This window comes from Anabrus simplex, chromosome 1 (assembly GCF_040414725.1).
Source record: "Anabrus simplex isolate iqAnaSimp1 chromosome 1, ASM4041472v1, whole genome shotgun sequence".
Lineage (NCBI taxonomy): Eukaryota > Metazoa > Arthropoda > Insecta > Orthoptera > Tettigoniidae > Anabrus > Anabrus simplex.
Window position 1 is genome coordinate 1,379,017,579 of NC_090265.1, and position 25,396 is coordinate 1,379,042,974.

The window sequence follows — 25,396 nt, forward strand, 5'->3', positions numbered from 1 at the left end:
GGATATAATAAGTTGTGGTTTATAAAATGATACCGGGTATGGGAAGGAATAATGAGGTAGAGAGGGACATTTAATTACTTGATTGTTATAATCTCTAATGTTTTCAAGGGCTGTTAAGAGGCCAGGCGGTTTTAATTTAGTATTAGGGTATTTTTGAAAATATTCCGAGAGAAGTTGTAATTTAGGAAATAACAAATGGGGGTTAACCGAGATTTTTCGTATTAAGAACTTTCTCCGTAAGTACAACGGCGTTTCTCCAGTTTCAACCAGGAACGCGTTGGTGGGGGTTGATTTCAATGCACCAATGCATAGTCGTATCGCTTTGTATTGAATAACATCTAATTTATGGACAAGGGTGGCAGATGCGATGTTAAAAAAGAAACATCCGTAATCTAACCTTGATCGTATGGTATTCTTATAGATTGTCAACGCTATCACTGGGTCAGCCCCCAGTTCCTCCTTACAGTAGCTTTGAGAATATTTGAAAAGTTATTTGTTTTATATTGTAGGGATTCAAAATGGTATTTCCAGGTTAACTTATTATCTAAATATATACCTAAATATTTATAGGTTGTGCGAATCGGAATGATTAAAGTACCACTTTGTATTGGAGATTGATCATAGCTTCGTTTATTGGTGAATACCATGGCAGCACACTTATTCTGCGAAACTTCGAATCCATGGTCATTGCACCAATCATTTGCATTGTCTAGTGCTAACGGGATGGTTTGTCTGGCTTCCAATACGGTACTTTTAGTAACGTATATTAGGACATCATCAGCGTACGTAATTATGCGAGCATCACAATTAATGAGTGTTTCTAGATCCTTTAGGTATAATGCAAATAATATACCACTTAGTACGTCACCTTGAGGTAAGCCCTTGGAACTATAACGAATGTTAGGAGGCTGCCATGATGATTTAACGCGTAGGCATCGATAGTATAAAAGTTGCCCTATGATAGGCCTAGTTATAAAATTGGGTTGAAATTTCATGTCCGTTAATTTTTGGAGTAATACATGTATATTAACATTATCATATGCCTGTTTGATGTCTATGAAAATGGCAAGAGTATCGTGTTTTCGAAATCGAGCTAAAGTGAGATCCGTTAAGAAAATATTTATAGCGTCAAAAGTACTTCTTCCCTTGATAAAAGCAAATTGGTATTTTGGCAATAAATTATAATATTCCAAGCACCATAGTAGGCGACTGAGCAGTATACGTAGAAAAACCTTCCTAATATAGGATCCCAAGGTTATGCCTCGGTACCGTGGATATACATGTCCCTCAGTTGGAGGTTTCTCTAATGGCACTAGGAGAAATTGATTCCATTCCTGTGGAGTTGTGGCGGACGTTAAAACCGAATTGAAGTAAGTGATTAACATTTTTTGAGCTCTATGTGGAAGATGTTGTATCATTTTGCAAGTAATGCAATCCGGACCCGGGGAAGTAGAAATCTTACCTTCAACTGCAGTAAGGAATTCTGTTAGTTCAATGGGTTGCATAAGTGTGTCAAACTGAACATTATGTACGGACGAAGACAGCGGAAATTGGGGTATCACGAAATCTGGGGTGAGTTCACTATAAAATATCTGTAGAATATCAGGATGAATGGTAACAGTATGGTGTCGTCGTTGAATGTGACCCAGAGATCGAATAGCAGACCAAATAATTTGAGGATTAGTATTTCTACGAATAGCAGAGATGATTTTTTTCCAAGATTTCTTTCGTTTATGATCAAAGGTGCGTTTCATCAGTGCTGTATACTTCTGGTAAAAGATATAGTGATGATATGTGAAGTTAGTTCGAAGCTGTCGAAAGAGAATTTTGCGGCGTTTGACCATTGCATCACATTGTTTATCCCACCATCTTATTGCAATTTGTTCAGGCTTTGACGTGCATGTTTTTGGGTGAATAGGATGATACATATTGAGATATTCGGTAATTGCAGTAAGAAATGATGAATATTGCATGATAGGGGAAGAACTGCGTTTGAGCTTAGCATTTAAATAGCTGTGAAGCATATCAAAATCATAATCATGGAGTGACCTGTCGAGCCGGTGTTGGTTATTTGTAGAAGAATCGAAATTTATAGACCCAATATTCCCACTAAGTGAAAGAAATATGGGGAAATGGTCACTGAGATGGGTATCTTTAATAGTTTGCCAAAAACTACGGTGACCCAATGAGAGACTACAAATAGAAAGATCGACAGCGCTTTTGGCTTGCCCCGGTGCTGTGAGTCGTGTAGGAGATCCATCATTTAATATTAGTAGGTCTAGGGTCTGCGCTACATTAAGAATTTTCCTACTCTTAGCAGAAATGTGCTGAGATCCCCATGCAGTGTGATGGGCATTCATATCCCCGGCAATTATAAAATGAGGATAAGGAGTAAACTGAGAGAAAAAATTATACCATTGTGTAGCTGTACCCTGTATACGAGGGGGACAATAAAGATTCACAATGACCAGTTCATTAATTTTCACTGCTACAAAAAAAGTGTTTGTGATATGATGGGCAACCTCCAACCGTTGATATTTTATTCCAGTGACAATAAGCGTTAATACGTCGCCATATCCACCACCATCCATTCGTTACGTTTTATAACCGGCAAATCGAAAAGTATACATGGGTTTCAACCAGGATTCTTGAATTAATATTGTATGGGGACGATATTTATTAATAAGTTTAACTAACTCTTGTCTCTTACCTAGTATGCTTTTACAATTCCACTGGAGAATCGAAATTGCCATGTTCGATGAGACTATTGACTTTGTTATTTATGCTCTTAACCAAGTGACTCCATTGTGGGTTAACCCCTAATAATTCCATGAGTATTAAAAACTCAGCACGTAGTGCCGATTGTAGTTTACTTGGGTTAAAGGGTAATGAATTGTCCTTCTGGAAACTACTTCCTGGTTCATTATTGGAGGATGACACTGTAGACCATTCCCAGAACTACTCGGCGCGTGGGTATTATTAGTTATGGGAGATGAACGATGTTCTGTTCCGGTGGTTCCAATTAACTGAAGGTAACCGTCCCTATCATAGCCAGGGGAGGGGTGACCCGAGGCTCACGATAGATAACTTCCGTAAATTTTCTTTTTTTAGGAAGCTCTACTGTTTGGTTTGATTCGGAAGAGTGCAATGGGGGAAATTGGTGCGTTACTGAAAGTGGGTTATATGCCTTCGGCTGTACTTGATTTTGTGCCTCTTCGAAAGATATATTTTGAATGCACATAATTTTTTTGATAGCAACTTGTTTGTTATGAACTTCGCATACATGTGATCCCACTGAATGATTAAGATTGTAGTGTAGACATTTGCTGACATTCCCGTGTTGAATGGGATAGAGAACATCTCCCACAACGAGAATTGCTCGCCCTACAATTTTTAGCAATGTGTCCATATCGCTGACAATTTTGACATATAATAGGATTATAAATAAATACTTCAACCTCTAAGAGCACATTAAAAATAGATACATGATCCGGTAAGTTTTGAGATCTGAAGGTTACTTTCACGGAACCAGTAGGCACATAATCTATTTTATCACCAACACTAATCCTTCTGTTCATTCTCTGCACTTGTTTAATGGGTTCTGTAGATTCAATGAATTGCATTATGTCTTCGTTGGATAAATTTTTATCCACACCACGAATAATTTCGATACGATAAATGCTGGAAGATGGAATGTCGGCTTTTAGACTATTAGCGTGTTGACCAGACTTAAATGCAATTTGAATACGGCGAACACCTTTGCAACTGACAGTTTTTATGCCACTGATTTTATTGTCATAAAAAAGTCGACCTAAGGCCATAGGATGCAAATTGCCTGTATTATTATTACCCACAGGTTCAACATTAACCAAATAAGGACCCCTATGAGTACGTGGATACAATTCTGTAGGTGATGAGCTATTGTCGCTTTTTGAGAGATTTTGATCAGCTGGAGGTCTTTCATCATTTGAGTTCCCTGCTACCTGTTCATTCTTTGCGGGAATTTCTTCTTCGTGGTCGACCTCCAAATCCATGTCCAGATTCGGGGGACGGTTGGTGCCACCACCTCCAACCGCTTTCTCCATTTAACACACTTCACTCGCCACTAACTATGCTACACTGAGTCACACGTTAGCTGAGGAACGATGTTCACTGCACCCCAGGTACTGACCTAAACACCCTCATAACCTTGTGCAGAGAATTGTACCCTTTATTTATAATCCCATTTATGTGATTACCCAATGAAGATCTTTCCTTATATTGACACGTAGATACTTACAGTGATCCCCAAAACGAACATTCACCTCATCAATGCAGTAATTTATTTATTCACGAAGCACAAGATACAGCTACACTGAGCAAATTTCACTTGCACTGTCAACAGACTATTTAACAAATGTAAACGTTCATAATAAAATACAGTATAACAAACATGACAAAGTATAACAACATCAGGTACACAGCCTACTAATAACAACTGTCCAAATCGAAAACCATGAGAATATCCATGTTCATAGAAAAAATTCGTCGTGGGTCAAGATGACTAATTAAAACTGAGAGGACTTTTCCTATTTGTAAAACACTCAACCTGACTTTTATCCCCGTTTCAATTGCCTGCTGTCCATTTCACAACATTATCGAGGTCATGTTGCACTTGCTCACAATGTTCTAACTTATTATTACTCTGTACGGAAAAACATCATCTGCAAAGATTCCACTTCTTTAATCATATCATTTATATATAAGAAAACATAGAGGTCCAATAATACTGCCATGAGGAATTCCCCTCTTAATTATTACAGGGTCAGATAAAGCTTCGCCTACTCTAATTCTCTGGGATCTATTTTCTAGAAATATAGCAACCCATTCAGTCACCCTTTTTGTTAAGAGAATTTTGATTTCTATCCTGTTATGTGTTTGTAGTGGTTGTTATCATGACAGCCCTCCCTTAAGATTTGTTTCAAAACAGATGATAATCATGAAGTGCGCAAGGCGTGTGTTTTTATGTTCCAGTGGAAGTGCTTTTGTCAATAATGGTGTTAGGAAATATTCCTGTACAATAAATTATTTTCCCTATAGATTAAGCTCCAAATTGATTATTACGGAACATTTTCTGGCGACCGTGACAGGACTTAGTTAAGATGGAGGAGCTTAAACAGTATAATAAGGAAAGATCACAAATATTTATTTATTTATTTATTTTTATTTATTTATCATAAGTCTGTACAGAGTTCTCCTCCATTTTCACAGACACTATACATAGGTGTACATAAATGCATGAATGAGGGTTTTTTTTTACGATTCCATGACCGAATAATATTGTCATGCATGCATGAATAAATGAATGAACACTTCCCTCCCAGTCACGGATAGCCACCAACTGAGGAGAGAGCATTCGGTTGGCAGGATAAATGCATGGATGGGATTATGCATGACTACTGCCCGGTCGTGTTATCCACCCCTGGTGAGAAAAAAGGAGCCACCTTCCCAAGGATAACACGTCCGGCCCTTTCCCTTGAGGCCCAAACAGAAGACCCCTCCTGATCTAATAGCTGTCAAACACTAATTTCTCACCATTCCATAATTTCTGCGAGGCACACGTAAGCGGAAATCCCGCACCTCATGTGCCCCCTCCCTATTCTTCTTTCTCTGTTGCATTTAGATCACTGTACATATTCGATTGGGATAGGCCCGTCCTACCCCGTCCTACTTCGGTTATAGCCTTACATAAGTGTATGAATTAATTAATTAATTGGCTATGATTCCCTATCTAAAATAGTGCCCTTTGCACAGGCGGATCGCCATTCCACATGCAAGGGCCACGCCTACGATTATCTACATGAGTGTATGAATAAATGAATTAATTGATTAATTAATTACCAATTCCCTAACTGTATGGATGGATTTATGAATGGGTATATGGATATTCATGCATGCATGTTAGGAAAAAATACTCATCCCTCCCAGTACGGATAACCAGTAACTGGGGAGAGAGCCCTTGTTATGAATTAAATAAATGATTGAATGAATAATATGTGGAATGAGTAGTGAATGAATGAGTGAATGTTATCAACCTTCAGCCACGGATCACCAGCAGCTGAGGATGAAACATTATATCCATTGGGCCCTGTCTCATTACAAACAGTTTGACAGTTAAATACGTTATGGCTTACTAACATATCGACTTTACAGTGCTACATATACTAATATTCCTTTTACTACATAGCCCTATTGGCAATTTCTTAACTAATCGGTTCGCAACACAATCATCCATCCGTAATATGACCTACCCTCATTGTAGGCTCTTTCAACACTCTTCTACATGAATTCCTAATTACAATTAACAGTTTACTGAGATTACCAGGTTTATACCATTCTTTGCTTATCATCTTAATAATCCTATAGCCATTCTCATCCTCATTTATCATATATTGTTCCTTGTTATTCAAAAATTTCCTTCTCACCGCTATGGTTTCTTTACATGATTTCAACATGTGAAATTCTTCTCTGTTTTCACCACAGAGAAGGCACCTTGTTGCATCTTTCACTTTAATCCATCCCCTATTCTTGTAAATTCCCATTAACCACCATATCAAACCCCTGATTTCTCTTCTATTTACACTCACAATATTTATGTTCATATCCTGCCTTATCCTAATAAACTCTGAGAGGGTCGCCTTGCTTCTACACTCGGATACCAACCACTGTCTTTGAATATCTCTGAGTCGTCTAATGATTAGTTTATTCGTTGACCTTTCCAACCTCTCCCAATAACTTCCATATCCCAACCTATCTAATATACTTCTGATTTTCGTTAACCAATACTCTCCCTGGATATTATCTCTCTGATGTTGATATGCGATCTGCAGAAGCTCGCCACCCTCTCTTCCTTTCAATCTCAAAAGATATTTCAGAACTCTCTTAAGAACATCTACTTGGATATTTTCTTCACATATTAATCTTACTCCACAATTTGCTGTACAATTTGGTAACCCCATTACAATTTTACAGAACTTACTTATAACCTGATTCAGCATCTCACACTCTTTCTCTACACCCCATAGCTCAGCTCCATAAAGCATTCGATTTTTAACTACGGCTTGCAGGACATTTCTCTGAATCTTATAGTCTATATTTGGGAATTTATTTTCAAGAATTCTAATTACTGATAATGCAGCAAGACCTTTCCATTTGGCTTGTTTTATTTGATGGATCCACTTCCCGTTGTTTGCTATATATATTCCCTGGTACTCTAATCTATTTGTGACCTCCACTTGACAACCATCAATCGTCCATTTTTCATTCTTCGCTCGTTTACAGCCTTTGTTACAGATCAGAACTTTCGTCCTGGAAATGTTAATTTTTAATGACCACGTTTTAGCAAACTCTGTCACAGCATTAATGCTCTTTTGCATGCCTCCGGCCGTTAACGTCATCAGCAGGACATCGTCCGCGAAAATTAGGCCTGGTATTTCTTGATTTACTAAAACTGGACTCATCCAGTTATCACCTCCATGTCCGTTTAATATATCGTTTATAAATAACAGAAATAAAATAGGAAATAGCTTACATCCTTGTTTCAAACCCAATAAAGAATCTATTTGACCACATGCTACCCCATCACCTACCCTTATACTGCATAGCACCCTTCGGTAAACTGCCTCCAATGCTTGTACCATCTTACTAGATACCCCTAATAGGCGTAATTTTGCGAACAATGCACTCCTGCTGACTGTGTCAAAGGCCTTTTCAAAATCTATAGCCGATATATATAATTTTCCTGCTTTCGGTTTTATATACTTATCTATTATTGTTTTTACAATCATGATGTTATCTATTGTTCTTCTGTGTTTTCTAAAACCACTTTGATATTTCGAGAGGATGGAGAATTCTTCCGCCCATTTCATCAGTCTATTTGCCAGAATTCCTGTATATAATTTACTTAGGGAGTCCAATAGTGTTATACCTCTGTAGTTGTTTGGATTACTTCTCTCCCCACGCTTCTTGTAAATTGGACATATTATACCTGTCTGCCATGCCTTAGGAAACTCCAAAGAATCAAATATCCTATTGAACAATTTTACTAATATTTCCAGCATTTGTTGGCTTTTTACTGCTTCTTTCCAAAATTCATTAGTTATACCACTGAAGCCCCCCGCTTTCCTACATTTGACCTTTCTAATCATTTCTAAAACCTCACATTCTGTTATTTCTTCATCTAAGCAGGGGATACGAATCTCTAAGCCCCTCGAGATATCCATACATGTTCTATTATTTATCCAAGTATCCTGTCCTCCTAGCAATTTATTAAAATAATCAATCCAGACTCCATTCTCAATTTTAACATTGGCAAATCCTCTCTCACCTCTACTTATTTTATTAATTCTATTCCATACCTTATCACTTTGATTATTCTTACAGTCTATGTTTATTAATTTTGCCTCCTCCTGTTGCCATATCCTCTTTTGCTCTACTAGCAACACTTTATATTCTTTTCTTAGTTTACAATAGTGTGCCCGAACCTTAGGCTCCCCCTCTTTTCTATATGCCTTTAGGACTCTAATCACCTCCATTTTCTTTGTTTTACATACATCATTGTACCATCCTTTCCTTTTATCTTTATTATTATTATTCTGTTTCCTTTTCACATGAGCTATAGTTTTAAAGGGTTTCTCTACCAGTTCTACCGCTAAGTCCACCTTACTACTCAGTAACGCAACCTCTATTCCACTCTTAATTATCTGGAATTCTTCTCCCTTTAAATATGACTCTACTCTTTTTGGGGTATTCTTGCACCACTTGTATTTATTAATTATCCTAATATTATCTTTTTCTGTTACAGTGTTACGTTCCTCCTGTTCTTTCTCATACACTTCTAGGGTAACAGATACCGGGGAATGATGTGATTCGGCCCATTCTAATATCTCTATTTCCTTTACCATCTCTAAAATATCTCCCGTACACACAACCAAATCAATTACACTACCTCCCTGCGCTGTAATATATGTTAGCTTTCCCGTTTCATCTCCCCGCCTCCATCCATTTAGAATATATAAATTCTCTGCGGTACATAGTTCTAGTAGTTTATCGCCATATACATTACGTTCCTTATCCCGACTGTTTCTGCTACCTCTCATTGGCTCTATTCCTTCTTTACTATATGCGGGAATTGACTCTCCAATTCGTGCGTTCCAATCCCCTAACATAATGATTCCTGCTTCTTCATATTTACCTCTCATTAGGTTGATCTCCTCTATTAAATCCTCAAAAAAGTTCACATTGGTATATGGTGACCCCATCGGATGGTTATATATAAAGGCTAAGCATATGTCTCTCTGTTTACTCCCTTCCAGTTTAAGTTTGATCCAAATTACATCTTGCATATCGTTAGGCAATTCTTCTATCTGACTACTAAACTCTTCCTTTATCAGAAGTGTTATTCCTCCCGGAATTCTCCCTCGAGTCCCTCGTTTTCTTTTTATTACACTTCTCGTAACATAGCCCTTCCATGTTAAAATCTTTCCTTCCGGCATCCATGTTTCTAAAAAAGCAAATATCTCAAAATTTTCCACAAGCTCAGACACTCTATCATTCCCCAGTTTACTTAATATGCCTTCTATATTTACAAAACCAATTTTCAATGCTAGTTATTTCACTTTCCTATTATCTGAGACACTACCTGTTTTACTACGTGTGTTTATTGTTTTATCAATTTGTACTATACTTCCATGAGGGGAACTATAAATTTCCCCTCACTTGAAAGATCACAAATACGTAGACTATTTACGAGAGCACATGGCGAGTTTCAAACAAAAATGTCTGAAGCAGTCGTAGATGCGGAAGAAATGTTGACATACTTTCGTATTTTAGAAGATAAGGCAATGCGGATGTTATCTTTGGATGAAAAGATTCAAGCACTTAGGGGTGTCGAAGAAACAGAAGAAGACGACGCCAAGGAATTCGACACGGCAGAAACGTACCGGGAGAAGTGGCTACAAGCTAAGGTTAGGTTCGAAAGTAATTTTCAAGTGAATTTATCTGTTGATGGAGGTGAGGCCTTAGCGAGTGAGATCGAGACGACGAAGAAAAGGAATTTCAGTTTACCCAAGCTACAGCTTAAACAGTTCAACGGAGATATAAAAAAATGGATTGGTTTTTGGGGACAGTTTAAGAAAATAAACGACGATAGTGATATCGACCCGGAAGATAAATTTCAGTATCTTCTACCAAGACCGACTACAATATATCAGACCTTAATGTTACTATCGATTGAGAGGAAAATGGCGACTTCGTGGGCGAACTTTTGAGACATGTGGTTGGTTCATATCTGTGTTTACATTCTGTTAAAGAGTGTTATTTTGATCGAGTTATTGAAGTATGAAGTATATGTTTGGTAAAATAGTAATCTATAACGGTTTATCAGTATGGTGTTTTGTTAGAAGTTTATTTGATGGTATTTTTAATGTATAATAGTGTTCATATTGCCGTGCTGTAACATAGCACAACATGGGTCGTTCCTGCTGCGTTCGTGGTTGTAGATCTAATTATACCGTTGCTGAAGCTTTTAAATTCCCTGAAGATAGATCTCTACAGGAGAAATGGATAAGGAATATTCACCGAGAAAATTTGGAAGTCAAAGACCAAACTATCGTAGGCTATGTGTGTAACCAAAATTTGTGGTTAGGGAAGATCTCTTTCCATCCGATAATGATGAGCCTAATCGTTTTTGTTTTCTTATTCAGTCGGAGTAATTTCATGTAAGTTGACGATAAGTATTAGTTTCTATGTAGAATATAAGTGTGTGACTGTATTTATATGGGTCAGTGGTCACTAAGATCTGTAATTATACATAGTCATGTGAGAATATGTTTGTTTTGATCGTGCTGTGAACCGGATTTAAATCGAACTATGGCAATGCCTCTCATACATCTATTCTTAAGTTCTCTAAGGAATGAAACATTAAGAGAGAAGTGGATCAGGAACATACATCGTGAATATTTCTACAAAACAGTAGTGTGCATACGTCATCTGACAGTAAGTCTGAGATTAGGGAAAACTATTTTTCTATTTCTAAATGGTGGACCTATTCGTATTCCTCCACAAAAAAAAATCATTTAGATAGTGATAATTGATATGGTGCCTATGTGCTTCAAAGTGTCGTGTGATTTAGATGCAATTGCATTTTGAAAGAATCTGTGCTTGCCTGCGGGAACATTTGGCTAGATCTTGGTGTATAACAAAACTTATAGTGTGACAGATGGAGCAATCTGTACACTGTTACACAGAAGAAATAGTGACTTGCAGGGATGGTGGTGGTGGTGATTATTGTTTTAAGAGGAAGTACAACTAGGCAACCATCCCCTATGTAACACTAATCACAGGGAAAGAATGGAAGGGGTCTGACACTTCGAAAAATGAAGGTATCGGCCGAAGGAAGACAAGGGGCACGAAGAGCATGAAAATGAAAGACTCCCTAGGAATCCATACGCAATACCGCTCGGGTCTGAAAAGAACAAGTGTTGACCGAGGGAGGTTCGGATAGGATAGATGAAAGTGAGGAGCATGGCACAAGTAAGTGGAAGCAATGCCAGGACTCAGGTGAAGGCCCCGTGGTCGCAACCCACGCTCCAAAGTTCAGAGCCCGTGGGGCCCATTTTAGTCGCCCCTTACAACAGACAGGGGATACCGTAGGTGTTATTCTACCGCCCCCACCCACAGGGGGGACTTGCAGGGATTAGCTTTGTTTGTAACTCAGGGGTTTTATTGTACCAATACCTTCCGATTCTTGCTGTGGATATCTGCTATCAAGCAGTCTACACCAAATTGTAGATCGTCCATGTAGGTTAAAGACATCATTGTTTAGAGTCAATGGAGTTGTTTTACTCATGTTCTTCAATGGGGAAAATCCTACTATATCGTTAGTGTTTGAACGCTTCATTTCTAAGTTTACCATCGTGGTTGGAAGTGCTACTATATCATATGTCAACATACGATTTAAGAGTTTCAGGTAAGGAAGACTTAACGTCATCGGGGCTGTTCATTGGGCTGGCATAATCATTTCGGGTGTACTTCATTTTCATCGAGTGCTGAACATTAGAAATTGTCCACCACTTCGCAACTAAGGCAACACGTTATATTTCATAGTTCTTATGAAAGTGAATAAATTGAGGACTTTCGGACCTTAAATTATTTTTAAACATTCCAAATGATGTTATAAATATCATTTTAACAGTTTTATAGTGTATTTCCATCTATCCAGCGAAGTGTAATCTAAGAGAAAACATTATTTGACTAAGTGAAATTTCGAAATAATCAGCTTGTTGTTCTCTTTTGCTGTGGGGTTGTCCATCTATTCTAGCACAATGTGTGTGATTCTAGTTGTTTATATGTGATGAGTACTTGTTCGCGAAGCGTTTTCATCGGTGCAACAGTGATTTTCCCAATGATGTTACATTTATCATGTTAAATTACCTACCACCGTTTGCAAAATATGTACGTGATCTTTTCGTAATTTCTGGCTGATTGAACCAGATACTGTGTAGCTCTTTCAGTGGTATCAACACAATAATTTAATGTGACGCCGGGCTCAGTGGCTCAGACGGTTGAAGCTCTGGCCTTCTGACCTCAACTTGGCGGGTTTGATTCCGGCTCAGTCCGGTAGTATTTGACGGTGCTCAAATACGTCAGCCTCGTGTCGGTAAATTTACTGGCAGGTAAAACAACTCCTGCGGCACTAAATTCCGACATCTCTGAAAATCGTGAGTTGGTTTATCGTCGAAATGAAGTTATTGCGTGCTACCCTAACCTTCATCAGTCGGCAGCTACTGCGCCCACGACGTCCACCATCTTGGTTTTGATATTACGGTCTGATATATTGCAGTCGGTCTTGCTTCTACAGACTACTGTTCCAGGTTCCGTGGCCAGGGAGCTAGTTGAGTTTCCCTCCATCCGGAGCGAACTATCAAAAAGCAATATATCACCTGAAATCTAGGTATGCCAGGGAAGAATTACTTATAGAAGTATATGTCAGAGAACTTCTAAATCTTGTTCTGCTTCAAGCTACCGAAGGTAGTAGCCTTAGTATTGGAAGCCTCTATGATAAATTAGAAACACAACTGAGAGCTTTGGAATCTTTAGGAGTCACTAGTTATAAGTATGCAGCAATGCTGTATCCTTTGGTGGAGTCTGCATTACCAGAAGAGGTTATGAAGGCATGGGAGAGAGTTCGTGTATCTCATATATCAGAAAATGATCACGATCATCACCTAAGCAAGTTGTTACTGTTTATAAAACAAGAAGTGGAGAGCGAAGAACGTTTGTCACTTGCTCACTCTAGTTTTATTGTGAAGAGGGATGACATGTTATGCGAGCCAGGTAAACAAGAGAGACTTCCCACCGCTGCTGCTTTGTACTCAGGTGAGGGTCAGAAAACTGAAACAGATTGTATCTGGTGTGACAAGAGTTCCCATAGATCTGCTGATTGTTTTAAAGTGAGGAATCTCCAGAATGGAGAGAAGAATGATATTTTGAAGAAAAGGGGTGCTTGCTTTCGTTGTTTAAGGAAGGGGCATAACTCTAGCAAATGTAAAGCATTTGTGAAGTGTATGATTTGCTTAAAAAGGGATCATTGTGCTATCTTATGTCCTGATTTAGTTACTAAGAAAGAAGAGAGGGAAAGTTCAAAGGGAAAGGATAATCAAAATCAAAACACTGAGACTTTAACTGCCTATCAAAATGCAGAGACGCTATTACAGACTCTTGTTGTGAAGGTTTCTGGTAGTGAAGGACCGGTCAAGCTTGCACGAATTTTATTAGATTCTGGGTCAAAAATATCTTACATAACCAAAGAAAGCGCTAGGAAGTTAGGACTACAAAAACTGGGAAAGGAAGTGATGTTTCATTGTTTGTTTGGGGGTGTAGAAACTTCAAAGAGACACATAATGATTATGATGTAACACTACAAGCACTAAAAGGGGATTTCAAATGCACAGTCTCGTTGCTTGATAAGAAGAAAATATGTGGTTATGTTCCAAGATTCGAAACTCAACATGTTTACCCTGTTCTTGCAACTAGAAACATTCAGTTAACTGATGTTGGGGTCAATGTTCCAGAGGTGCATCTGTTGCTTGGAGCAGATGTTTTAGGGAAGCTGCTTACAGGAGTTCTGATTAAGCTGGATGAAAATATGTATGCACTGGAAACCAGGTTAGGTTGGACAGTGATGTGTCAGCGAGATCTGGCTAAGGGCAATCAGTCACTAGTCAGTCTCACTTGTGGTAAAGCAATGGATATATCAGACTTGTGGAAGTTAGAAACTATTGGCATAAAGGACCCTGCAGAGTCTCAGTCAAAGAAAGAGATGGAAGAGGAAGTCGTGAAACACTTCAATGAAACTGTAAGGATGAATGAAGAAGGGAGATACGAGGTTCGTCTCCCCTGGAAGGATGGCCATACAGAATTGTTGGATAACAGGAAGTTGGGTGAGAAGAGGTTGGAAGCAGTCACTAGAAGATTGGTAAACTTGGACAAGCTTAAAGAGTGGAGTGGATAGAATGTGGAATCGTGGAGACTGTAAATGAGAATGACGAGGCGTCAGGCCACTATTTACCGCACAGAGCATTAATTAAGGAATCAAGTTTAACTACCAAAATTAGGCCCGTGTTTGATGCCTCGGCAAAGGACAGTCATGGCAATTCGCTGAATAAATGCTTGGAGAAGGGAACAAATCTAATCGAGATTATTCCCAAACTTTTGCTGCAGTTTCGAAAGCATGCCATAGGGGTCACTGCTGATATTAAAAAGGCATTCCTGCAGATAAGCCTCTATGAGGATGACAGGGATTTTCTAAGATTTCTCTGGTGGAAAGATTATTCCAAAGGCGAGGTCATCACATTGTGGCATTGCAGAGTAGTGTTTGGGGTTACGTGCAGCCCATTCCTATTAGGAGCAACGATAGCGCATCACCTGAGTAAAGTTTCAGCTGAAGATGTGAAAACGGCCAAGAAGCTTCAGAATTCTTTCTACGTGGACAATTGTGTTACTAGCTGTTAAACCAAAGAAGAGATGAGTGAGTTCGTTGAAAAATCTACTAAAATGATGAGTTCAGCACATTTTGAATTAAGAGGGTGGATAAGCAATTCACCAGAAAAATCAGAGTCAGAGAACATTGTTTCAATACTTGGTCTTATGTGGGATGCTCGGTCAGATGAGATGTTCTGTATTATTAATACAGTTGAGCTAACCACACTTTCAACTTCTGAGCGAAGCTTACTGTCAAGTGTGCAACATATTTTTGATCCACTTGGTTTTCTGTGTCCAGTAACATTAATCCCTAAATTATTGATGCAGGAAGCCTGGAGAGAAAAATGTGGATGGGACGAGGAATTACCAGAACAAATAACAAACAAATTCCATTCTTGGGTGAAACGCTTACCTTTGTTGAAACCATGCAGGATTCCAAGAAGGCTTGTACCATGGGAATTTAATAGCAGGGGATTAACTATTCATGTGTTTGCTGATGCCAGCAAGTTGTCATATGCTACGTGTATATTCCAAAGGGCAGAAAAGGACTCTATTGTGTCATAACAGTTGGTCCAAGCTAAAGCTAGGGTTGCACCTTTAGGACCAATAACTATACCCCGCCTAGAATTGTTAGCTGCGGTCATAACCACTCGGTTATGCACACAAGTGAAAAGGGCATTAAACCTCCAAGACTGTAAAACATACTTTTGGAGTGACTCTACAGTGATGCTAACCTGGATCAAGACGAAAGGAAACTGGAGTGTATTCGTAGGAAATCGTTGTGAGGAAATACGCAAGTTCAGTAACCCGAAGGATTTCCAGAATTTTTAAACCCTGCTGACCTACTATCCAGAGGCATGAGCGCAAAGTTTCTGGTAAAAAGTAAATGGTGGGAAGGTCGCACATGGCTCAAGGATGACACTGAACGATGTCCTAAATTGGACATTGCGGCTCCTGAGGATGAAGTCAACAAGGAGAAGAGAAAGATTCTCGTAACGAATACAGTATTTGATAAGGAAGAGTTTACATCGAGACTCTGCTGTTTTTCTAGTTACCATAGAACGTTATGCATGATTGTCTGGGCACTGAGATTTGTCAACAACCTGTGAAACCGATATGCCAAAAGGAATGGAGAACTATCTGTAGAAGAAGTAGTCGAGGCAGAAAAGTGTCTGATAAGATGTGTTCAAACAGAGAACAGAGAGATCATAGAGCAAAAGATGAAAAGGAAAACTCAGATTTTTGAAGATAGTCAGAGAATTCTAAGGCTGCGAACAAAGTTAGCCTACGGTGATTATACAGAAAACTTCAAGTGCCCCATCGTGCTGCCTTCTGAAAACATTGTCGTTGAGAGAATGGTGATGGAAAAACATTGCCTGTCTAAGCACGTTGGACTTCAAACTTTATTAACAATGCTTAGAGAAGACTTCTGGATCATAGGAGGAAGAAAGTTGGTTAGGCGAATCATAATGAGCTGTGTCAAATGTAAGAGGTATCGGTCCAAGTCAATGGAGACACAATCTGCCCCACTTCCCAAGGAGCGAGTTAACTGCACCGCAGTATTTCAAGTCACCGGGGTAGATCTTGCTGGACCATTGTATCTGAAGACTGGAGAAAAGGCGTGGCTCGTGTTATTCAAATGCGCCATCTATCGAGCAGTTCATATTGAGCTTGTCAGGTCTCTGTCAACAAACGCATTCCTACAAGCCCTACGAAGATTCATTGCTCGCAGGGGCAGGGTGTCGGTTATCTACTCCGACAATGGCACAAACTTCACAGGGGCTAACCACGCTTTGCAAGGGTTAAGCTGGGAAGAAGTAGTTTCCAGTTGTGTTGTAGAAAGAATAACTTGGAAATTCAACCCTCCCACTGCTGCATGGTGGGGAGGGTGGTGGGAAAGGCTTATTGGAATGGTGAAAGAGCTACTTCGTCGTAATTTGTGCAAGGCTTCGGTTATTTGCGAAGAGTTAAGCACAATACTGTGTGACTGTGAAGCTATTATAAATTCACGGCCATTGACATATGTATCCGATGAGTTACACAATCAGAAACCACTGAACACAGCTGATTTTTTTCGTGAGATACCCAGCACTGATGTGCCAGATTTGGATGCCATCGACAGAAAAGGAATAGAATTAAGATGGCGTTATCTACAGAAACTGCGGGACGATCTTCGGCAGAGGTTCCGCAAAGAATACCTGGCTCTTCTTATTCAACAGGGAGGTAGGACATCCAACAAAGTGAACGTTGGAGACGTTGTGCTGATCGGAGCTGATGACATCAAACGAGCCGATTGGCCACTAAGTGTCGTTCAGGAGGTGTACCCTGGTAAAGGATGGCGTCGTCAGGGTTGTCAAACTGAGAACGGCTGTGGGCGAGAGGGTGCGGCTGGTTCAAAGGCTTTATCCCTTAGAAGTCGCCTCATCAGATGAATCTGCAGTAGTGCAGAGCAATCGGCCAGATTCTATCCTGGAGATACATCCAGAGAAGGCTTCGCACGGATCATCGGATGCAGTGGCAAATCCACAAGTGAAGTCTACAAGAAGTGGTAGAATAGTGAAAACACCAAAAGGTTTGGACTTATAAATACTCCAGAAGAGACAAGCAATGTATGAAAATCAGTGTCAAATGAAAGATTGTAACGTTTTGTTGTAGAATGCTGCTGTCTACTTTCATTGTGTTGCAATTTTATCTGTGGATTAGTGTAAACAAAATTTTGATTTCTATCCTGTTATGTGTTTGTAGTGGTTGGTATCATGACAGCCCTCCCTTAAGTTTTGTTTCAAAACAGATGATAGTCGTGAAGTGCACAAGGCGTGTGTTTTTATATTCCAGTGGAAGTGCTTTTGTCAATAATGGTGTTAGGAAATATTCCTGTACAATAAATTATTTTCCTTATAGATTAAGCTCCAAATTTATTATTACGGAACACTTTTGTCTAGTCCTATTGCATTCATTTTTGCCACTAGTCTACCATGATCCACCCTATCAAATGCTTTAGACAGGTCAATCGCGATACAGTCCATTTGACCTCCTGAATCCAAGATATCTGCTATATCTTGCTGGAATCCTACAAGTTGAACTTCCGTGGAATAACCTTTCCTAACACCGATCTGCCTTCTATCGAACCAGTTATTAATTTTGCAAACATGTCTAAAATAATCAGAAAGAATGCCTTCCCATAGCTTACATGCAATGCATATCACACTTACTGGCCTCTAATTTTCAGCTTTATGTCTATCACCCTTTCATTTATACACATGGGCTACTATAGCAACTCTCCATTCATCTGGTATAGCTCCTTCATGCAAACAATAATCAAATAAGTACTTCAGATACGGTACAATATCCCAAACCATTGTCTTTAGTATATCCCCAGAAATCTTATCAATTCCAGCTGCTTTTCTAATTTTCAACTTTTGTGTCTTATTGCAAATGTCATTATTATCATATGTAAATTTTAATACTTCTTGAGCATTAGTCATCTCCTCTATCTGGACATTATCCTTGTAACCAACAATCTTTACATACTGCTGACTGAATACTCCTGCTTTTTGAAGATCCTCACATTCACACTCCCCTTGTTCATTAATTATTCCTGGAATGTCCTTGGAACCTGTTTCTGCCCTAAAGTACCTATACATACCCTTCCCTTTTTCACTAAAATTGATATGACTGCCAAATATGCTTGCCATCATGTTATCCTTAGCTGCCTTCTTTGCTACATTCAATTTCATAGTAAGTTCCTTCAATTTCTCCTTACTTCCTCAGCCATTTCTAACTCTATTTCTTTCCAATCTGCAACTCCTTCTTAGTCTCTTTATTTCTCTATTATAATAAGGTGGGTCTTTACCATTCCTTACCATTTTTAAAAGTACAAACCTGCTTTCACATTCCTCAACAACTGCTTTAATCCCATCCCAGAGTCTGTTTACATTTTTATTTGCCGTTTTCCACTGATCATACTTACTTTTTAAAAACTCCCTCATGCCTGTTTTATAAGCCATATGGTACTACATAATAGCCCTACTTTTAAGACCTTCCTGTCTATCACATTTATTTTTAACTACGACAAAAAGTGCTTCATGATCACTACTACCATTTATTACTTTAATTTCTCTATAGAGCTCATCTTGTTTTACCAGCACCACATCCAGGTAATTTTTCCCTCTAGTTGTTCCATCACTTTCTGAACCAGCTGTCCTTCCCATATTAGCTTATTTGCCATTTTTGGTCATGCTTCCTGTCGTTTGCATTTTCTTCCCAATTGACATTTGGTAAATTCAGATCTCCCGCTACAATCACATTATTTACTATGTCGTTTCTGACATAGCTGATTACCTTATCAAATAATTCTGAATCCATGTCAGCGCTACCCTTTCCCGGTCTGTACACTCCAAAGACATCAACGTCCTATTAACTTTAGAAATGAGCCATACACCTAGAATTTCATGTATGTCATATTTAACTTTCTCGTAGCTTACAAATTCTTTTTTCTCCAGAATGAATACTCCCCCTCCCACCATTCCTATCCTATCTCTATAATACACAGTCCAGTTCCATGAGAAAATTTCTGCATCCATTATATCATTTCTCTGCCATGATTCAACTCCTATTACAGTAACTTGTAAGTATATATCTATTAAATTACTTAATTACTTTCACCCCCTTCCCTTCATTGGGTTTTCTGAAATCAAAGGGATACGCGTTTGTTTACTTTTAAAGCCGATTCCAAATACCAACTTTCACATCTGCAACACCTTTCGTTTTTGAGATAATAGTATCTACATACAAATAATCCAACTAATTTTTTCAAATCTCTTGCCCCTCCCCCCTCCCCTTAACTGAATTTCCAAAAAACGAAAAATACTCATTTTTATTTTTAAAGGAGATTCCAAATGCCAAATGTAATGTCTGTAACATCTTCATATTTTGGGATATCAGTATCATCCTAATAAAAATATTTCAACCCCATTTTCGGTCATTTTTACCCCCCACCCAAGTGGCTTTTCCAAAAACAAAAAATACTGTTTCTTTATTTTTAATAGAGATAAAAATACCATTTTTTTTCACTTCTGTAACATGTTAAGTTTTTGAGATATATTGTAGACATGCTCATTTTAAAATTTCACCCCCTTTTTAGTTCCCCTTAAGCGGAGTCTCCGAAAACGAATCACGTTTCTTTACTTTTACAGGAGACTCCAAATACCTATTTATATCCTGTAGCATTTTACGTTTCTGAGATAAACTGTAGATATAGCCTTTCTAAAAATATACCCCATATGTCACTCCTGTCTAACCCCCATTAATTGAATTTTCCTGAAACAAACAAAGTATGTATTTCTTTATTTTTAAAGGAGACTCCAAATACCAATTTTTACATCTGTAAACCTTTTAAGTTATGAGATATAGATGCATTCATTTTAAAAATTCACCCCCCTTTTCAACTACTTAATGACGGTATATCCAAAATCTTAACTTAGCGAGCCCGTACATTGTAATATAAATGTACCCTCAAAATTTCATTTCTTTATGTCCAGTAGTTTTGGCTCGGCGATGATGAATGATTCAGTCAGTCAGTCAGTCAGGACATGTTATTTTATATAGTGTATATAGATTATGATGATAATTTTCAGTTCTGGTGTTAATATATAGTGATGATAAGAATAAGCAATTAACAATACTAACTTTACTACAGTTTATTTGTTAAACACATTACCTTTCAATGGATTGGATTTGGCTGTCTTTAGGAACTGACAGATGACATTTCTCAAATGCAATGAGTGAATAACACACAAACAGCAAGAAACAGATCCCTTACTAAGACAACGTCCGACTCGTTGGCTGAATGGTCAGCGTACTGGCCTTCGGTTCAGAGGGTCCCGGGTTCGATTCCCGGCCGGGTCGGGGATTTTAACCTTCATTGGTTAATTCCAATGGCCCGGGGGCTGGGTATTTGTGATGTCCCCAACATCCCTGCAACTCATACACCACACATAACACTATCCTCCACCACAATAACACGCAGTTACCTACACATGGCAGATGCCGCCCACCCTCATCGGAGGGTCTGCCTTACAAGGGCTGCACTCGGCTAGAAATAGCCACACGAAATTATTATTACTAAGACAACAATAGTCATGAGTATGAAATTTGTATGGGAGTAACATAATGAGTGCTGCCAAAAGCTAATGCTAAAATATCCCATTTGGCATTATTCCTTTCGTTGGAAAAATTGTTGTTTTTGTTGTTGTTCTGGGACCTTTTTTTAACATAGCACTTTAAATTCACTATTTTATTTACAAAGATTTGCAGACTGAATGCTGATGGCATAATTTGAAAATGTAATGCCCCTGATATATTTTGTTATTAAATTAAGGCTATAATTCTAATTTTACTTTCATATTAGGCCTATATTAGTGTTTACTTGCATAAAACTCAAACTCATAGGATTCTCAGAAAAAAATTCTCACAAGGTTCAGTGCACCTAGAATGAATATCCTGAATATAGTCATATTTTTTGTTGACTGAAATTCTTGTATTAATTCCTGATGTGATACAGAATAATTTAAATATGGTTTTACAACTCTCATTGTCCATTTGGAAGGAAAATAGATGTAATTGAGTGATAACTCTAAATTATTAGATGACAGCACGTCAGCCTCTCACCGCTGGATACCGTGGTTGAAATTCCGATCACTCCATGTGAGATTTGTGCTGGACAAAGCAGAAGCAGGACAGGTTTTTCTCCGGGTACTCCGGTTTTCCCTGTCATCTTTCATTCCAGCAACACTGTCAATTATCATTTCATAGCATTTCTCAGTCATTCATACAAATCACTCTGGGAGTGGTGACCCCATCATAATAATAGCCTATATATGGTTCATTCATTCCATCCCTGACCTGGTCAAAGACTGGAAAACAGGTTTTCATTTTCATGGGATGCTGAATGCATTTCGCTCTTTTTAGTCAGTAATGTGTACTGTAGTTTAGTGATTCGTTACTCCATCTCACCACTTTACTAATTTATTTCATAAACTAATTGTGGAACTGAACATTTCATTCTTTAATGGCCAAATTTTTAACTAAGCATTATATTTTTGAACAAATACAATTCTTACATTTTAACTGGCTGGAAAATTTATCTCAGATGTATGGAACAATTAGTTAAGAACAGGGAAATCTGATCATCTGTTTAGTACAGATAGTGCCATATTATAACTAAGCTAACTCATGGTTCTATGTTGACCAGGTAATGTTAAAACTACCCTGAAGTCGACAGATGAGTTGCTTGAGATTCTACCTGGACACCAGAGAGGTCTAGATACTGGTAATAAGGAGTATTACCTGAAGGATATGGAAGAGAAGGAAAGCGAACGTGAACATAAGAAGGGAGATGATGGAGAGAATGATGTTCTTGCTGATGTGGTAATATTACCAATTGATAATATACAATATTTATGTGATCAGTAGAACTTGCTTATGGGACCCACAGGCTAGTTGCTAGGTACTCATCTGCAGCATACTAGAGGTCGCTGCAGCATGATTGTGTTTCGTTGCTAGCGACTTACTTGCTTCCTACCAACTATTGTCAACTGAGACACCCTGGCATTGTATATATTAATGTACCATCATTGATTTCTTTACAGCGTAAGGCATTAGACATAATTTAGGAGTTCTTATGTTGCTTTCATTATGTTCCTTTCATGTTTTATGTTACTTTCATTAATCTGTCTCTGTCTTATACTTGGCTTTGACAATATGAAAGTGAATGAGGTATGAACGATGCTAGTATTGTCATTCCTTATGCAGTCAGTCCCTGCTATGAATGGTGTGAAACTGTTGTTCATAGGGTCAGCTGGTGCATGCATTTCAGTGGGCTTGGCAGACTGATATGTAATAGCAACTTCTGGCTCAGTGAGGAAAGCAACAGGAAACTACCTCAGTCCTCATTTCCCTGGTTCACCTCTTCAGTGATGCCTAGGCCGTCTATGACAGCTGATGGTGGAGCTGTTGAGGGTCCAACCAGCCTTCGGGCTGTAGACTAAACATACATACATATGTTGCTGTAGTTGGTAATGGCATCTATCTGTTGAATTCTAAGAATGTTACCATATTCTGTGAATTTTATCCAGTTGTTGCAGGAAGAACAGAAAATATTGCACAATTTATGATATTAGGTTATAATAGTAAACACATTTGTAGGGGCCGGTTGGTGTGTCGTTGGCCATGGCATTGAACACTTCACTCTTGTACAGGTAAAATGAGGTAAGATATGAATCATTTACTTTTTGCACCAATGTAATTTATGCTGTGGGTCCCTTGAGCAAATTTTATCATGTTTGTTTTCTCTGGCTTATTTGAGTCCTGTCCTTAAAAATTCTAGGTAATCACCATAATCTGTTCCTGTTTAAAATTACCTCCCCCTCAAAAAAAGAAAAGAAAACTCCTCTCTGGAAAAAATTCTTCATACAGAAGACAGATTGACCAGTTGAGTAGTACAGTTGATTGATACACTTGACTTCTCTTCAAATCCAGGCTCATTTGATTGGCATTTAAGGATTCTTATATGTGAGAGACCCATGTTAGTAGATCTAGTGGAACATTAAAGGGACCTCTTTCCATGGTAAAATTCTAATGCTCCAGTATGTCATAAGATTGACAGCAGTTGAAGAGAAGTTAAATATGTATGTACTTTAAAACTTTCACAAACAACACCCAGTCTTAATGATTTTCTCATTTGGTAGAAGCATGTATGGTAACTACAGAGAAAGTTCAGTATTGCATCCACTTATACATATCAAGCTCCTCCTGGTTTTAGTATCTTACCATGTTGTCTAATTTTCTATTTTTGCTACACTCATATTTCAGAGACAGAAGACATATTTAAAAAATACCATTCATCTTCTTTACTCTCTTATTTCAATTCTGTGGAAGCAAGCTGAACAATTTGTGATATCTGAAGCCATCTCTTTTCAGTTTTTACAGCCATGTGACATCAGATACCACCGCTACAAAAACATCAGTTCCATTCCCTACTGTACTCCCCACACACGGCCGCTTACAGTTGTGTTATACCTGAAGGCGAGTTAAGATTTTTGAACATAATTTGGAATATTTAATAACAAAGATTATTTCGTTAATGAATCAGTAAACAAAAACTACTTAATACACACAGATGAATACTGACTCAACTGTCGTCGTCACCATCACATTCAAACTGGTCAAGAACTGACCTAATTCTAACACAGCCTGGCATTAGTTTATTGTTCATGGCATGATAGAGATTATCTAGCATAAAATGTGAATAACGAAACACAAAAGAAAAATTATGCAGAACTTATCAAGAAACTCCAAATGTAATGTGTTTTCAAAATGTATACATAAACTTAAAACCAAGAAGTCTGTGAGTTTTAATGTTATACAATCAGCCCTCTTATTTTCAACATCAATGCCTTCAGGCTTAATTTTACTGACACTCCCATTGCTTCTGAAATTGTCACTAGAGCTGACTGCAGTGGTATAGTTAGTCTCTCATTGGCTTATTTTTCCATGTCCACGTCACTTTTATTATCTCCCTCGCTTGTGCAAGCAGCTTTTTATTTTTTACTTTGGAGTTCACAAGTAGCATTGTCTTATGTATAACAAATATTGAAAATGAAAATCCACAGCCTGTTTCCAATCATTCGGCTGGGTCAGGAATGGACTGAGTGAAGCCCCCATCTATCATCCAGGATAGGAATTGTGCCGGCTGCTGAAGCCTGTAGCATTCATCTGGGGCAATGATTAATGACTGACAGATGAAATGAAATGAAATGACATTGGAGAATGTTGCTGGAAGGAAAGATGACAGGGAAAACCAGAGTACCTGGAGAAAAAAATGCCCCCTACTCCGATTTGTCCTGCACAAATCTCACATGGAGTGACTGGGATATGAACCACAGAACCCAATGATGAGAGGCTAGTGCAGTGCCACTTGAACAACGGAGGCTCTAAATCTAATATTGTAGTCACTAAATCTATTTACTGAACATACACTAAATGACTTTACTTTTCAAACTGTTGCTTCATTGTAACATAACAAGAGAAGAATATCATACTTTGTCCAGATAAGCTGTGGTTCGGTGTTTTTAACGTTGTTATGTAAATACTAAATACAGTCTACCTATTTTTCTTTTGGCTACAAATTAAACATATATTATGATTATTAGTAAACTAGTTGTTACCCGCAGCTTCGCTCGCGAGGACATCATAATTTAAAAAAATTAATCATTCCTTGGTACTGCACTAAGACATTATCTGAAAATCCCTAAAGTACCAAAACTCACAAAAAAAAGCGTTACGTTTACCACACAAACTCTTCGTAAACCACGTT

The 25,396-nt window shown here is 38.3% G+C and overlaps 1 protein-coding gene across 1 annotated transcript in view; it reads left to right on the forward strand.

Annotated features, from left to right (window-relative positions):
- Positions 1–25,396, forward strand: part of LOC136859330 (prolyl 4-hydroxylase subunit alpha-1-like) — a 642,002-nt gene that overhangs the window by 266,073 nt on the left and 350,533 nt on the right. The window contains exons 9-11 of the mRNA XM_068225777.1: positions 14,112–14,205; positions 17,111–17,349; positions 22,274–22,449. Of these exons, the coding sequence (XP_068081878.1) occupies positions 14,112–14,205; positions 17,111–17,349; positions 22,274–22,449 (509 nt within the window). The remainder of the gene's footprint in view (positions 1–14,111; positions 14,206–17,110; positions 17,350–22,273; positions 22,450–25,396) is intronic.